Source organism: Hemitrygon akajei, chromosome 5, assembly GCF_048418815.1.
Source record: "Hemitrygon akajei chromosome 5, sHemAka1.3, whole genome shotgun sequence".
NCBI classification, from domain to species: Eukaryota; Metazoa; Chordata; class Chondrichthyes; order Myliobatiformes; family Dasyatidae; genus Hemitrygon; species Hemitrygon akajei.
Window position 1 is genome coordinate 196,208,888 of NC_133128.1, and position 17,285 is coordinate 196,226,172.

Consider the following 17,285-nt stretch of genomic DNA (forward strand, 5'->3'; position numbering starts at 1 on the left):
TTTACGGTCATGAAGAGGCCACACTCAGGTTGGAGGAACAGCAACCTGATTGCATAAAAGTTGTTTTCTCAAACTTCCAATAATTCCCTGTCCCCCCCACCCCCTTCACCATTCCCCATTCCCATTTCCCCCCTCACCTCCTCTCCTATCAGATTCCCCCTTCTCCAGCCCTATATCTCTTTCACTAACCAACTTTTCAGCTCTTTACTTCCTCCCAGCCCCTTTCCTAGTCTCACCTGTCACCTTGTGTTTTCCCTCCCCTCTTCCCATCTCCTAATTCTGACTCCATCTTTTTTTCTCCAGTTCTGTTGAAGGGTCTAGGCTCAAAAGATAGATAGATAGATAGAGATAGATAGATAGATACTTTATTCATCCCCATGGGGAAATTCAACTTTTTTCCAATGTCCCATACACTTGTTGTAGCAAAACTAATTACATACAATACTTAACTCAGTAAAAAATATGATATGCATCTAAATCACTATCTCAAAAAGCATTAATAATAGCTTTTAAAAAGTTCTTAAGTCCTGGCGGTAGAATTGTAAAGCCTAATGGCATTGGGGAGTATTGACCTCTTCATCCTGTCTGAGGAGCATTGCATCGATAGTAACCTGTCGCTGAAACTGCTTCTCTGTCTCTGGATGGTGCTATGTAGAGGATGTTCAGAGTTATCCATAATTGACCGTAGCCTACTCAGCGCCCTTCGCTCAGCTACTGATGTTAAACTCTCCAGTACTTTGCCCACGACAGAGCCCGCCTTCCTTACCAGCTTATTAAGACGTGAGGCGTCCCTCTTCTTAATGCTTCCTCCCCAACATGCCACCACAAAGAAGAGGGCGCTCTCCACAACTGACCTATAGAACATCTTCAGCATCTCACTACAGACATTGAAAGACGCCAACCTTCTTAGGAAGTACAGTCGACTCTGTGCCTTCCTGCACAAGGCATCTGTGTTGGCAGTCCAGTCTAGCTTCTCGTCTAACTGTACTCCCAGATACTTGTAGGTCTTAACCTGCTCCACACATTCTCCATTAATGATCACTGGCTTCATATGAGGCCTAGATCTCCTAAAGTCCACCACCATCTCCTTGGTATAATGTATAATACCAATTATAAGTCAATTATACTTTTTTTTTCACAGAATCTGCTTGGCCTGCTGAATTCCTCTGGCATTTTGTGTGTGTTGCTTGGGTTTCTAGCATCTGTAGATTATCTCTTGTTTGCCATAGGCCCTCTTCCCCTTTCTACCTATGTCATCAGGTAGATGGAGCTTGTCAGCCTAGGAAGGCAGTCCTTCTAAGAGAGAGAAAACTCTGATTTCAAACCTCCGCTGCCTTGCGGCCATATCCACTAATGGGAAAGACTTCGAGAGTAAACCCTAAGGACAAATCCGGAGCTGGAGTCCTTAAGGCAGTCCAACGTTGCCTTCAACCTCGTTCTGGCAGCTCTTGTGACGACACTGGTGCCAAGCTGTATCGGCCCTTGCCCTTCCCTTGGACAACATCGGTGGCATGGAGAGGGGAGACTTGCAGCATGGGCAACTGCTGGTCTTCCATTCAACCTTGCCCAGGCCTGTGCCCTGGAGAGGACACTGCAGTAGACTTTCCAGGCACAGATCCATGGTCTCACAAGACTAACGAATGCCACCGCATTGGTACCAATATGCACCATGTCCTCTGGTTGCTTCCTCTTCCCCTTGAGAATATCCTGTAGCTGCTCTAATACATCGTGGACCCTAAGACCCTGGTAGCAACATACCATCCTGATGTCCCTTTTATGGCCACTGGATCTTCTTTCTGTCCTCCTCCCTATCGAGTCCCCTACAACCACCATACTGCCTGACTTTACCCTTCCTTGTCAAGCCTCAGAGCTGGCCACAGTGTCACCAGCTTGGCTGCAGCTGCTGTGATCTGATGTGTCATCCCCTCCAACAGTATCCAACGAAGTATGCTTATTGCTGAGGAGAATGGCCACAGGGGAACCTTACAATGACTTCTTAATCCCCTTACTTCTTCTTGTGGTCACCCATCTACTGTCTGAAGCCTGTACTCTGGGTGCGACTACTTCTTCAAAAGTCTTTGATATCTTCAGCCTCCAGAGTGATTTTGAGTAAATCCAACCTTAGGTTGAACTTCTTGACCTGGTCAGTCAGGCTGGGTGAAGGGCATGAATGGATATGGGGAGAAGGCAGGAAATTGGGGCTGAGAGGGAAAATGGATCAGTCATGATGATATGGTGGAGCAGGCTCGATGGGCCGAATGGCTTAATTCTACTCCTATATCTTATGGTCATCTGGTCTCAATGCTGTTATGCATAGATGTACCTACCATAGGTGAGAACAAGCAAGTTTTTCCCTTGTGCTATTTCACACACTACCAATCCCAGATCCAGGCTAACAGCTGTGTTCTTCAGAACTTGCTCAGTGATGTACATCGAGTTCCCTTAACATTATTCCAGATGTTTTTCAAACATGACAGAACACTGTTTCATTAGCTGAGAGAAAAGATTTAGCTATGTTCAAGGGACTGTTTCCTTGCCTACCACCCACTCCCACCAGACAGGGTTTTGAGGGTTTTATCTGCAGACCAATCTCCCACTTTAGGCAGTAGTGCCCAGGTGTTAGTGAGGAGGATTTGGTTAATTGTGCTGGTAGTAAATGGGCAGGCTTGAATTCAGTGCCTTTGTCAGTTCAAAGCGCACTGCCTGGTTTAATTTTTCTCTGTTTGATTGTAATGTAGCAGGGTGGATTATTCATCCATTTTGTAGGAAATAGTATATTGATGGTTTTGACCAGGCCATTTAAGGATGGCAGGTTTCTTTCCTCTATCATCTTTGTACATGTTTGAGATATATGAAGGTGAAGGATATAGGTAGTAGAATGCAGGAATTTGTTCCCCATACCAGTAAAACCAGACTCACAGATTTAGGGTAAGGGATAAGAGATCTTGAGGGAATCCGAAGGGACCCAGAGAGTGGTGAATAGCTGGAATACACAGCCTGAGAGAGTGGTGGAGGCAGAATTGCTGTCAGTATGTAAGTTCCTAGAGGAGCAGTTGAATTTTCTAGGCATAGAAAGGAGGCATACGAATAGGTTGCCCGCTAATCAGCTTAGACATGGTGCGCTAAATATCCATTTCCATGTTGCAGTTCTATGACTTGATGCACCTCTCTCAGCCTGTTTGAGATGTCAAAATTTATTACATGTGATTTGTCTTCAACAGATCCATGCCAGCTTATCTCTTATTAACTAAGCTACTCCTTTGTTTCTTGTTTAATCATTATGGTAACTGTTAAATTAAGGTATTGACTGCCTTGACAATGTTGGCCTCCATCCTATCACTGCTATTTCATCAGTCCTCTATCATCTCCCCCCCCATCTTATTTGTACAATTGAAAATATTTTTCTCTCTTTTGTGTTAAAAACAATGGTTATTGATATGAAACATCGATTTTTGTTTCTCTCTCCATGGATTCTGCTTGACCTGAAAGTGCATCCAGGTGCTTTTTTGTTTTGGAGTTCCAGCATCTGCAGGTTTTTTTTGCTCTGACTGAATTCTGTTACTTGTTAGCCAATCAATCTTCTCTTGCTGTTGGTATGTTGCCTCCTACACCATCAGTGTTTATTTGCTCTAATAACCCTTCAATGTAACACTTCATTGAGAGCTTTCTGGAGTTTTAAGTGTGATACATCTACTTGTTCCTCTTTATCTATACCACACGTGAATTCTTCAAAAGATTCCTGTAAACTGGTCAAGCATAATTTCCATTTCTCAAAACCATGTTTGCATTGTCTATTTACTTGATTTTTTTCCTAAAGTAATTAAAAGACACTAGTGTCTTCACTGTTGGCAGGAGAACTCTGGCTGGATATATCTATTTTCAATTACATAGGATAAATGCGAAATTGCTAACCTGTTTATACTGCAGTCAGTGAGATCTATAGCTATTAAAAGCAACTTACAGGATGTTACTTCTTAAAAGCATAAATAATTTAAGAATTTATCCTTGGTTACTTGCACTCGTGTAATAACACAGCAGATGTACATGGTACCTCTTTCTGAAATTCAGTTCTATTGATCGCAATTACTATATATGCATAAGGGCTAACTTTTACTTCACTAATTCTCTCTTCAGTGACTTTAAAGCTATTGATTTTTTTAATCTATTCATCTCTTATTCACTTGGACAAACTTCAAAATTCCATACATTTTAACGGCTCTGCAGTTATCAAGTCATTTGATTTCATTTGCATTCTTCCTGCTGAATCATAGCCATCTTCCCCTACTTAACCCTTTTCTCCATTTTTTTAAAATAAGCTTTCATTGTTGAGTTCTGGAAGAACTCAGTGGGTCAGGCAGCATCTATTGTGGGAACTGCAGAATTGACATTTCAGGCTAAGACGCTTCATCAAGATTGGAAAGAAAGAGGGCAGTAGGGCAGGGGAAAGAGGAAGAACATAAGTTGGCAGGGGATAGGTGAATCCAGGTGATGGGGAGGGGCAGTGGAGGGATAGGTAGTTGGGGGGATGAAAATGGCGACCTGAAACATCTGCGCTGAAATTGGCATATCATTCATCCAAAGCCACTGTTGCTAGTTAAATAAGAGGATGCTCAAGACCCTTTTTTAAAAATCCTTTTAATAGATTTATAGATGCCTTTCCAATAACCTCATTATAAAGAGTATTGAATGTGACTGGTTTTACTGGTTTTCACAGACTGCAAGTTTCTAACCGTGTTCCCTCATTGTACAAAACTGAATCTTTGTTAAAATACAAAGTAAAATTAAATAATATCCTTCATTATAGTGAAGGATTTTTTAAGTGATTTTTTTGCAAACAACATTATCCATCTTTCCAGCCTTTGGGAACTTCATCAGTGGCTAGCTTCGCAAGGGCCTCTGCAATTTCCTCTCTAGCTTTGCATAAAGTCTGACATGCACTTCCTCAGGCCCTGGAGATTTATCCACATTAATGCATTGCAAGGCTGCAAATACCTTCTCCTTGGTAATATGAATGTCATCTAAAACATCATCACTTATTTCCCTCATCTCCTGAACAACCATGGTTTTCATCTCAATAAAAGATGCCAATGATCCAAGAACTCGAATCCTTGGCCACTGCATGAACTCCTCGGCCAAATTTATTTGGCATATTCTTTTATTTCTGACCTCACTATCAAGTGCCACCAGGAGTAATCTAGAGATCACTACCCTTAAGGTCCTGTTTCTTCTTTCCAAACTCCCTATACTCAGTTAATAGGATTCCATCCCTTGATCTCATCCCTCATCCCCGTGGTAACACCCAAAACTTGTATACCAGAGTCCAGTAGGATTTGGTTCCTTTAAACTATAAGAAATTACCTATACCTGGAAAAATGGTGATTCTAAAATAGAGATTTGAAATAAATTCTGAGAATATTGTAAAGAACAAGTTCAAATTAGCAAACTTTTATACAATAGTCTTCAAATGTTTGATGGATCTGGGAGACATAAATCACTGAATGAAAATGAAGTAGTTAAGCTTTTTGTGTGAGTATGGTGGAAAAAGAAACTACTAGAAGTTATTTTTAAAGCAATTTGTATTTAATTGTGGACTTGTTTTCCAGTGGATGAAAACGATGTGGCGATCAGATCCCTGCTATGCCAGCTACGGTGTGGATGGATCCATATGTTCATTTTTTATTTACCTCAGTGAGGTCAGTGACAGTATTCCCTGCATTGAAGAGAAATGTATTTGTTCTTTGGACCAGTTAATCATATATAACCCACTGCAGATGTATGCATTTCTTTGGGCAATTTAAGTGGAGAAATGTGACACAGAATTAGCATGTTCCCTCCTATAATGCAGTACCTAATCCCCTTCCCTCCTTTTCCTCTTTCCCATACCACCTTCCCCTCTGTCTTTGAGATTTAAGCTACTCATCTATGTTAATTTTATAATCCTTTCTTTTATGACCTAGGTTGAAAACTGGTGTCCTGTTCTACCATGGAGAGCGAAGAGTGATCGGGAAGATACTGATCAAAAGACTGTGGTTGGTATTGATCAAATGAACCTTGGAGCCAACCTGTTGAAATGCACTATAGTGTATTAGTGTGCTACCTTTGTTATTTCTACATAAAATGACATACCTGGTCTTGAATAGGAAATCTACAAACACAGATCAAACATTTCTGTGAAGCATTATCAATGTAGAATTGTGAATTGTTGCGGTCAATAATAATAAGGGAATAGTCAGCTGTGAAGATCAAGTTGCTATTAAACAAATTTATAAAGCTATAAATTTGTAGCTGTACCACAGGGATCTTGTGGCGAAAGTGGAGTATCTGTTGCATTTATGGACATATTGCTTCATGTAGAAACATAGAAAACCTATAGCACGATACAGGCCCTTTGGCCCACAAACCTGTGTCGAACATGTCCTTACCTTAGAAATTACCTAGGGTTACCCATAGCCCTCTATTTTCCTGAGCTCCATGTACATGTCCAGGAGTCTCTTAAAAGACCCTATCATATCTGCCCCCACCACCGTCACCGGCAGCCCATTCCACGCACTCACCACACTCTACATTTAAAAAAAACTTAACCTTGACATCTCCTCTGTACCTACTTCCAAGCACCTTAAAACTGTGCCCTCTCATGCTAGCCATTCCAGCCTTGGGAAAAAGCATCTAACTATCCACATGATCAATGCCCCTCATTATCTTATACACCTCTATCAGGTCACCTCTCATCCTCCGTCGCTCCAAGGAAAAAAGGCCGAGTTAACTCAACCTATTATCACAAGGCATGCTCCCCAATCCAGGCAATATCCTTGTAAATCTCCTCTGCACCCTTTCTATGGTTTCCACATCCTTCCTGTAGTGAGGCGACTAGAACTGAGTACAGTACACCCAAGTGGGGTCTGACCAGGGTCCTATATAGCTGCAACATTTCGGCTCTTAAACTCAATCCCATGATTGATGAAGGCCAATGCACTGTATGCTTTCTTAACCACAGAGTCAACCTGCACAGCAGCTTTGAGTGCTCTATGGACTCGGACCCCAAGATCCCTCTGATCCTCCACACTGCTAAGATTCTTACTATTAATATTATATTCTGCCATCATATTTGACCTACCAAACTGAACCACCTCTCATTTATCTGGGTTGAATTCCATCTGCCACTTCTCAGCCCATTTTTTGCATTCTATCAATATCCCACTGTAACCTCTGACAACCCCCACACTATCCACAGCACCCCCAACCTTTGCGTCATCAGCAAATTTACTAACCTATCCCTCCAGTTTCTCATCCAGGTCATTTATAAAAGTTATGAAGAGTAAGAGTCCCAGAACCGATCCCTGAGGCACACTACTGGTCACCGACCTCTATGCAGAATATGACCTGTCTATAACCACTCTTTGTCTTCTGTGGGCAAGCCAGTCCCACAAAGCAATGTCCCCTTGGATTCCGTGCTTCCTTACTTTCTCAATTAGCCTTGCATGGGGTACCTTGTCAAATGCCTTGCTGAAATCCATATAACTACATCTACTGCTCTACCTTCATCAATGTGTCTAGTCACGTTCTCAAAAGATTCAATTAGACTTGTAAGGCACGACCTGCCTTTGACAAAGCCATGCTGACTATTCCTAATCATATTATGCCTATCCAAATGTTCGTAAATCCTGCCTCTCAGGATCTTCTCCATCAATTTACCAACCACTGAAGTAAACTCACTGGTCTGTAATTTCCAGGGCTAACTCTACTCCCTTTCTTGAATAAAGGGACAACATCCAAAATCCTCCAATCCTCCGGAAACTCTCTCCTCCCCATTGATGATGCAAAGATCATTGCCAGAGGCTCAGCAATCTCCTCCCTCGCCTCCTACAGTGGCCTGAGGTACATCTCGTCCGGCCCTGGTGACATATCCAACTTGATGCTTTCCAAAAGGTCCAGCACATCCTCTTTCTTGATATCTACCTGCTCAAGCTTTTCAGTCCACTGTAAGTCCTCCCTACAATCGCCAAGATCCTTTTCTGTAGTGAATACTGAAGCTAAGTACTCATTAAGAACCTCCGCTGTCTCCTCCGGTTCCATACACGCTTTTCCACTGTCATGCTTAATTGGTCCTGTTCTCACACGTCTTAACCTCTTGCTCTTCAAATACTTGTAGAATACCTGGGGGTTTTCCTTAATCCTGTTCGCCCAGGCCTTCTCATGGCCCCTTCTGGCTCTCCTAATTTCTTTCTTAAGCTCCTTCCTGCTAGCCTTATAATCTTCAAGATCTCTCATTACCTAGTTTTTTGAACCGTTTGTAAGCTCTTCTTCTTGACCAGATTTACAACAGCCTTTGTACACCACGGTTCCTGTACCCTACCATCCTTTTCTGTCTCATTGGAACGTATCTATGCAGAACTCCACGCAAATATCCCCTGAACATTTGTCACGATCCTTCCGTACGTTTCCCTGAAAACATCTGTTTCCAATTTTTGCTTTCAAGTTCCTGCCTGATAGCCTTATATTTCCCCTGACTCCAATTAAAAGATTCCCTAAATTGTCTGTTCCTATCTCTCTCCAATGCTACTGTAAAGGAGATAGAATTATGATCACTATCTCCAAAATGCTCTCCCACTGAGAGATCAGACACCTGACCAGGTTCATTTCCCAATACCAGATCAAGTGCAGCCTCTCCTCTTGTAGGCTTATCTACATATTGTGTCAATAAACCTTCCTGAACACATCTAACAAACTCTACCCCATCTAAACCCCTCACTCTAGGGACATGCCTATCAATATTTGGGAAATTAAAATCTCCCACCACGATAACCCTGTTATTTTTACACCTTTCCAGAATCTGTCTCCCTGTCTGCTCCTTGATATCCCTCTTACTACTGGGTGGTCTATAAAAAACACTCAGTAGAATTATTGACCCCTTCCTGTTCCTAACCTCCACCCACAGAGATTCCATAAACAATCCCTCTGTGTCTTCCTCCTTTTCTGCTGTGACACTATCTCTGATCAACAGTGCCACAGCCCCACCTCTTTTGCCTCCCTGACTTTCTGAAACACCTAAAGCCTGGCACTTGAAGTAACCATTCCTGCCCCTGAGCCATCCAAGTCTCTTGTTAGATTGGTATCATGTAGACAAATAAAACAAAATACTGTCACCAATAATTTTAAGCAAAACAAAATGCCATTTCAGATGTAGCACAGACATTCCAGCACTCAAGGGGAGAAATTTTCCCAATGGATTTTCTCACTTTGGTACTTGCCATGCATGGCAAAATATGTAGTTCGTTGATTTCCCATTTTATAATTTTCTTAGAGAAAGGATGTATTAAAAATTTGCATTGGTTGTCTGTAATTATTGGTAGATCCAAATTTGCTTCTGATTATATCATGCTAATTACCTCCTAGAACTTGTGTGCATGTGAAGTTAGTAAAGATGTTTTAAATGATATAAAGTTGCGACTATGAAAATTGAAGTAAACAATTAATATATTTATTTCAGGCTGAAATTCGAACTGATTTTAATTATCTCTTTAAAATTATGTCGGCTCATGATGAATTTCGATGGATGCGGTTGAGGATAAATCGAATGGCAAGTGCTTGGATTGAAGCGGTAAAATCACTTGCAGAGAAACAAAATTTGGAAAACAACCGTAAAAAGGTCAGCTCACTAAATTCCCTGAAGTATTACATGTGAAAAAACTGACTGATTTGCAAATTACAGATTAATTTCCAAACTCAGAGCAGCAGCATGCCTTCTATATTAATTTGTATATTTGCACTCTTTTTAGATTCTTATTCATCTGGGACTTTTAACAAAGGAATCGGGATTTAAAATAGCAGAGAATGCTTTCAGTGGTGGCCCTCTTGGTGAATTAGTACAGTGGAGCGATTTGATTACAACTCTTTACCTGTTGGGCCATGATATTCGGATTTCTGCTTCATTGGCTGAACTAAAAGAGTAAGTAAATTAGTACTGCATTAAATCCAAAATGCCAAACTGTTCAAATTGAGGCATGATGTTATTAAGTTGATTTATAAATTTAAAAATATACCTTTTCTAGTACTAATTCATGATAACAGAGGGAATGAAGGGCATATTCCAAAAAGTGGAGGGGAGGTGGAATTGCATATACTGAAAATATAAAATGTAGGCAGAAAATGCTCGATATACTCAGCGGGTCAGATTACATCTCTGAGAAGAGGAAGTTGACATTTCTGTCTGAAGACCTTCCTTAGACCCTTTTGTGATGAAAGACAGTTGACCTGAAATGTTTAATATTTTCTTTATCATGATACATAACCTGTTGAGTATATCCAGTATATTCTCTTAATAGTGACTGTTCCATTTGTAACTTGTATGTGTAGGAAAGGCTTAAATGCTCTTGTAAGCAACTGGAATTGTAAGATGCAATAGTGCTGCAGTTTCTACTTAATATATGTCGTCCTGCTGCTCTTTGTACAATACTGTCATGCACACTTGTACTGAAAGTATAACAATTAGATTGAATGCTGTGTAATCTTCCTGTACACTCCCCTATTGGCAGTCCTGTTTATGGTATATAGAATACAAATTGTAGAGTGCTTGAAGACCTGTTTCAAGTATATTCTGCTCACCTCTGACCAGCGTTAATCCACCATTTGAAATTTGGTAGCTGGTTCACTCTGTAATATGTGTCTCACTTCTACATGATAGACCACAATTAATGCGCTCTCCTGACTTACCAGGGCCCACCTTCCCGTGCTCCCCTAATGACTCACTGGATTTTTAAAGAGTTTTCCTATACATGTTTGTAATTGCCCCAAACTCTATCTGAGATTGCGTTGAAAATTTAGGATTTTTGACAGCAATTTAGATCTTTTTTGCAAATTCAATTTTAGTTTTTGTTGGACTTCAGCTTTCACAAATGTTGTTCTGTTTGATTACTAGTTTACTTTTTATTAATGTGATTCTAGGAATTATTTTGTACAATGAGCTCTATCTGTCCTAGCAGTAATCTTTAAGGTGTTGCATGTATTCATATTATGCAGCCTTTCGATTACTACAGCCCTAGATATAATTGCAGCAAAGGACTGAAAACATTTAACTTGTTAAAATGTTGTCAAAGATCTAGCTACTGCGCTGAAACAATGCAGAATAAATCTTAGATTCATAGTACTCAGTCAGTTTGAGAAAATTTATGTACTTTATGCTTACAAAGTACTTGATTTTCTTCATTTTAATTTTTTTAATTTTAAGTTAATTTCTCAGATAGATTCAACAATTTTTAAAGTTTTAAAATTAAAAAAAAAATTTGAAGCAGCTTAATCATAATTTATAGAACAATCTAGCACAGGACCAGGTCCTTGGCCCACAATTAGATTAATAATCAAATTTGTAACTCAACTAATCTCCTCTGCCTACACAATGTTCCTACCCTTTCATTTTCCTCACATTCATATGCCTATCTAAGCGCCTCTTAAAAGTCTTTATTGTATCTGCCTCTACCAGCACCCCATTTCGGGCACTCACACTTAAAAGCAAAACCTGCTGATCAAGCCTTAAATGCATGCCTTCTGGTATTAGACATTTCAATGCTGGGAAAAAGAATATTGTTAGTCTACTCTATCTATGTCTCTCAATGTTATAAACCTCCATCAGGCCACCCCTCAGCCTCCTCTACTCTAGAGAAAACAAGCCAAGTTTACCCAATTTCTTGTTATAGCATATGCCCTCCAATCCAGGCAACACCCTGGTAAACCTTTTCTGCACAACACCACTAATCACAAACCTCCAGCTAGAGTAAGTCCTTTTGACCACTACCTTCTCTTCTATAGGCAAGCCAGTTCTGAATCCATACAGCCAATTCGCTTTAGATTTCACACATCTTAGTCTTCTGAATAAGCCTCCTATGAGGAACCTTGTCAAATATCTTCCTAAAATCCATGTAGACAACATTTACAGCTCTGCCTTTATCAATCACCCTCTTAACCTCATCAAAAATTCAGTCAAGTTAGTAAGACACAACTTGCCTCACACAAAGCCGTGCTGGCTCTTCCTAATTAGGCCATGGTTTTCCAAATGCTCATAAACCCCATCTGTAAGAATCCTCTCCTGTAACTTCCCTACCACTGATGTGAAACTCACCAGTCTATCTATAGTTCCCAGGATTATCCCTGGTTCCCATCTTGATAAATGGAACAACATTAGCTACTCACCAATCCTCCAGGACCTCACTTTTGTTTAGGGAGGGCACAAAGTTATTGGTCAAAGCCACAGCAATCTTTTCTTGCCTCTCTCAATAGCCTGGGTTATTTCACATCAGGCTCTGGGGACTTAAGAGAACTAATACTACCTCCTCCTTTACCTTGAAATGCCTAGCATATCAATACACTCAACACCAAACTCCTATCCTCCACATCCTTCTCCTTCATCAGTATTGGTAAATACTGATGAAAAGTACTCATTAAGGAACTCACCCACATCCTCTGCATCCAAGCAAATGTTCCCCCTTTATCCTTGAATGAGGATAATTTTCTCCTATATCCTATATGTCTATGAAGATTCTCAGTCATCCAGGTCATTGTCTAACAAGCAGTAGTAAATCAAGGCAACTGGACTTGCTGTGTTGTGTAGAAGACATTTCACCACTCATCCAAGAGGATTTTTTCAGTTCTGATCCATGGTGGGTACTTTTCTGACTTATAAACACTCTGAGTTGTTTAAGGTATAGCAGTCACATGAGGATTGTTAAGAGTCATAGAGGTAATGAGAGGGTCATTAGTCTGATCTCTGCAAGAATGGAGGTGCGGAGATGCTGGGGTAGAGATGTTAGGACTGCACTGTAAGTAGCTGATAGGTGGTGTTGTACCCCGTCCCCTCTGTTCAGTGATGGGTTTTCCAGTTTGACAAAGATGGCTTCTTTAAATTCTCTTTCAAACCACATGTCCTTCCTGTCCAAAATGTGCACATTGTTATCATCAAAGGAGTGCTCCTTGTCCTTTAGGAGTAGATATACAGCCAAGTCTTGACCTGAAGTGTCAGCCCTCCTATGTTGGACCATGCGCTTGTGAAGTGGTTGTTTTGTCTTGCTGATCTACAGATCTGTATAGTCCTCATTGTATTGAATAGCTTATACAATATTGCTTTGTTTATGTTTGGGTGTAGGGTCCTTGGGGTGAATGAGTTCTATCTGAGTATATTTGCAATATTGTATATGCTACTCAATGCAATGATAACTGCATGTGATTGCTATACCTTTAAAGAACTCACAGAGTTTATAAGCTGGCAAACTACCCACCATGGATCAGAACTGAAGAAGCCTCTTGGTTGAGCGGCGAAACGGCAAAGCAAATGCAGTTGCTTTGATTTACTTTCTCCTTTTGAATTTTCTGCAGACTGTCAACTCACTATTTCACCAAAAGTCCACAATCTTGTGACCAGCTTGTTCCATCTCCTAGCAACCAGACAACCTGATGCTAATATGCATTTGGTACCACTTTGTAAACTCTGTGCAATACAGTAGTCATTTGATTTTGCTGCGAGTGATTGTTTGAAACGTTTCCTTTTCAAACGAAAGTTACTTTCAATATAACCTAGATGTACTACATAATCTACTATTTGTTCATATATGTGAATTATTTCGGTTAGGTCAAGTCGAAATACTATATAAAACTAATAAACTGAAATTTGGGAGTAAATCAGTAAAAGCGAATGCCATTGCAAAATATTAGTAAATTATTGGTGAAAATACAGTGAAAACACACATTTTAGAGAAGTCTTAGAATAAAGGTTTTTTTTATCTCTGACATGCCATGAAATTTGTTTAGTGGTAGCAGTGCAGTGCAAGATATAAGAATTACAATAGAAGCATAGAAAATACAGGCCCTTCGGCCCACAAAGCTGTGCCGAACATGTCCTTACCTTAGAAATTACCTAGGGTTATCCATAGCCTTCTGTTTTTCTCTTTAAAAGACCTTATCATATCTGCCCTGACCGCCATTGCCAGCACCTATTCCACGCACTCACCACTCTCTGTAAAAAAAAAAACACAACAATTTACCCTGATATCTTCTCTGTGCCTATTCCAGGCACCTTAAAACTGTGCCCTCTCATGCTAACCATTTCAGCCCTGGGAAAAAGCCTCTGACTATCCACACAATCAATGCCTCATCATCTTATACACCTCTATCAGGTCACCTCTCATCCTCTGTCACTCCAAGGAGAAAAGGCCAAGTTCACTCAACCTGTTTTCATAAGGCATGCTCCCCAATCCAGGCAACATCCTTGTAAATCTCCTCTGCACCCTTTCTATGGTTTCCACGTCCTTCCTGTAGTGAGGTGACTAGAATTGATTGGTGATCAGCTAGAGTCATGTTACATCCCACAATTGATGAAGGCCAATATACCGTATGCCATCTTAACCACAGAGTCAACCTGCGCAGCTGCTTTGAGCGTCCTATGGACTCGGACCCCAAGATCCTCCACACTGCTGAGAGTCTTACCATTAATACTATATTCTGCCATCATATTTGACATACCAAAATGAACCACTTCACACTTATCTGGGTTGAACTCCATCTGCCACTTCTCAGCCCAGTTTTGCATCCTGTCAATGTCCTGCTGTAACCTCTGACAGCCCCCACAAAATCCAATCCTCCGGAACCTCTCCTTTCCCCATTAATGATTCAAAGATCATCACCAGAGGCTCAGCAACCTCCCGTAGTAGCCTGGGGTACATCTCATCCGGTCCCAGTGACTTATCCAACTTGATGCTTTCCAAAAGCCCCAGCACATCCTCTTTCTTAATATCTACATTCTAAGCTTTTCAGTCTGCTGCAAGTTATCACTACAATCACCAAGATCCTTTTCTATAGTGAATACTGAAGTAAAGTATTCATTAAGTACCTCTGCTATTTCCTCCGGTTCCATACACACTTTCCCACTGTCACACTTGATAGGTCCTATTCTTTCACGTCTTATCCTCTTGCTCAACATGTATTTGTAAAATGCCTTGGGGTTTTCCTTAATCCTGCCCACCAAGACCTTTTCATGGCCCCTTCTGGCTCTCCTAATTTCCTTTTCAAGCTCCTTCCTGTTAGCCTTATAATCTTCTAGATCTCTAACATTACCGAGCCCTCTGAACCTTTTGTAAGCTTTCTTTTCTTCTTGACTAGATTTATTACAGCCTTTGTACATCATGGTTCCTGTACCCTACCATAACTTCCCCGTCACATTGAAACATACCTGCGCAGAACTGCACACAAACATCCCCTGAACATATGCCACATTTCTTCTGTACTTTTCCCTGAGAACATCTGTTACCAATTTCCTACCTGATAGCCTCATAATTCCCCTTACTCCAATTAAACATTTTCCTAACTTGTCTGTTCCTATCTCTCTCCAATGTTATTTTAAACCAGATAGAATTATAATCACTATCTCCAAAATACTCTCCGGCTGAGAGATCTGACCCCTGACCAGCTTAATTTCCAAATACCGAATCAAGTACAGTACAGCCTCTTGTAGGCTTATCTGCATATTGTGTCAAGAAACCTTCCTGAACACACCTAACAAACTCCACTACATCTAAACCCCTTGATCTAGGGAGATGCCAATCAGTATTTGGGAAATTAAAATCTCCCATCATAACAACTCTGTTATTATTACAGAGTCTGTAGTGAGATGCTGAAGATGTTCTATAGGTCAGTTGTGGAGAGTGCCCTCTTCTTTGTGGTGGCGTGTTGGGGAGGCAGCATTAAGAAGAGGGACGCCTCACGTCTTAATAAGCTGGTAAGGAAGGCGGGCTCTGTCGTGGGCAAAGTACTGGAGAGTATAACATCGGTAGCTGAGCGAAGGGCGCTGAGTAGGCTACGGTCAATTATGGAAAACCCTGAACATCCTCTACGTAGCAATTATGGAAAACCCTGAACATCCTCTACATAGCACCATCCAGAGACAGAGAAGCAGTTTCAGCGACAGGTTGCTATCGATGCAATGCTCCTCAGACAGGATGAAGAGGTCAATACTCCCCAATGCCATTAGGCTTTACAATTCAACCGCCAGGAGTAAGATATGTTAAAGTGCCGGGGTTGATTGTATTTAATGTATTTAAGTAAACTACTTAAGAACTTTTTAAAAGCTATTATTAATGCTTTTTGAGAGAGTGATTTAGATGAATATATTTTTACAGAGTTAAGTATTGTATGTAATTAGTTTTGCTACAACAAGTGTATGGGACATTGGAAAAAATGTTGAATTTCCCTATGGGGATGAATAAAGTATCTATCTATCTATCTATCTATCTATCTATCTATCTATCTTTCCAAGATCTGTTTCCCTATCTGCTCCTCGATATCTCTGTTACTATTAGGCAGCCTATAAAAAAAACACCCACTAAAGTTATTGACCTCTTCCTGTTCCGAACCTCCACCCACAGAGACTCCATAGACGATCCCTCCATGGCGTCCACCTTTTCTGCAGCCATGACACTATCTCTGATCAGCAGTCCTTTTTTTTTACAGGTTACACCTGCCCCAAAAGAAGTCCTAATGATCCAGAAATCTGAATCCCTACCCCCTGCTCCAATCCCTCAGCCACGCATTTACCCTCCACCTCATTCTATTCCTATACTCCTGTCACGTGGCACAGGCAGTAATTCTGAGATTACTACCTTTATGGTCCTGCTTCTCACCTTCCTAAATCCCTGTAGTCTTTTTTCAGGACCTCTTCCTTTTTCCTACCTATGTCATTGGTACCAATATGTACCACGACATCTGGCTATTCTCCCTCCCACTGCAGGATATCCTGGACGCAATCTGAAACATCCCGGACCCTGGCACCTGGGAGGCAAACTACCATCTGAGTTTCTTTCCTGCATCCACAGAATCGCCTGACTGACCCCCTAACTATAGAGTCCCCTATCACTATTGCCTTCCTCTTCCTTTCCCTACCTACTGAGCCACAGGACCAGACTCTGTGCCAAAGGCATGGCCACTGTTGCTTCCCCCAGTTAGGCTGTGTCCCCCCCCCCCCCCCCCAGCAGTACTCAAACAGGAGTACAGTCAGCCCTCCTTATCCGCGAGGGATTGGTTCCGGGAACCCTTGCGGATACCAAAAAACACGGATGCTCAAGTCCCTTATTCAACCTGTCTCAATGCCATGGACCTTAGGACCCAGCGGAACCCCAGACCTTATTTAACCTGTCTCAGTGCAGTGAACATTAGGACCCGGTGGCAGTGCTCTGAATCTGCAGTGTTTCTGTTCATGAAAATAATCACGATCACGATTGAAAATAAAGTGGAAATAATAAAGTGATCAG

At 41.2% G+C, this 17,285-nt stretch overlaps 1 protein-coding gene across 4 annotated transcripts in view; it reads left to right on the forward strand.

Moving 5' to 3' along the window:
- mgat5 (alpha-1,6-mannosylglycoprotein 6-beta-N-acetylglucosaminyltransferase) overlaps positions 1 to 17,285 on the forward strand; it is a 220,700-nt gene that overhangs the window by 138,795 nt on the left and 64,620 nt on the right. For all 4 annotated transcript variants that reach the window (XM_073047601.1, XM_073047602.1, XM_073047603.1 and 1 more), the window contains 4 exons: positions 5,604 to 5,693; positions 5,958 to 6,029; positions 9,488 to 9,646; positions 9,777 to 9,946. In XM_073047601.1, the coding sequence (XP_072903702.1) occupies positions 5,604 to 5,693; positions 5,958 to 6,029; positions 9,488 to 9,646; positions 9,777 to 9,946 (491 nt within the window). The remainder of the gene's footprint in view (positions 1 to 5,603; positions 5,694 to 5,957; positions 6,030 to 9,487; positions 9,647 to 9,776; positions 9,947 to 17,285) is intronic.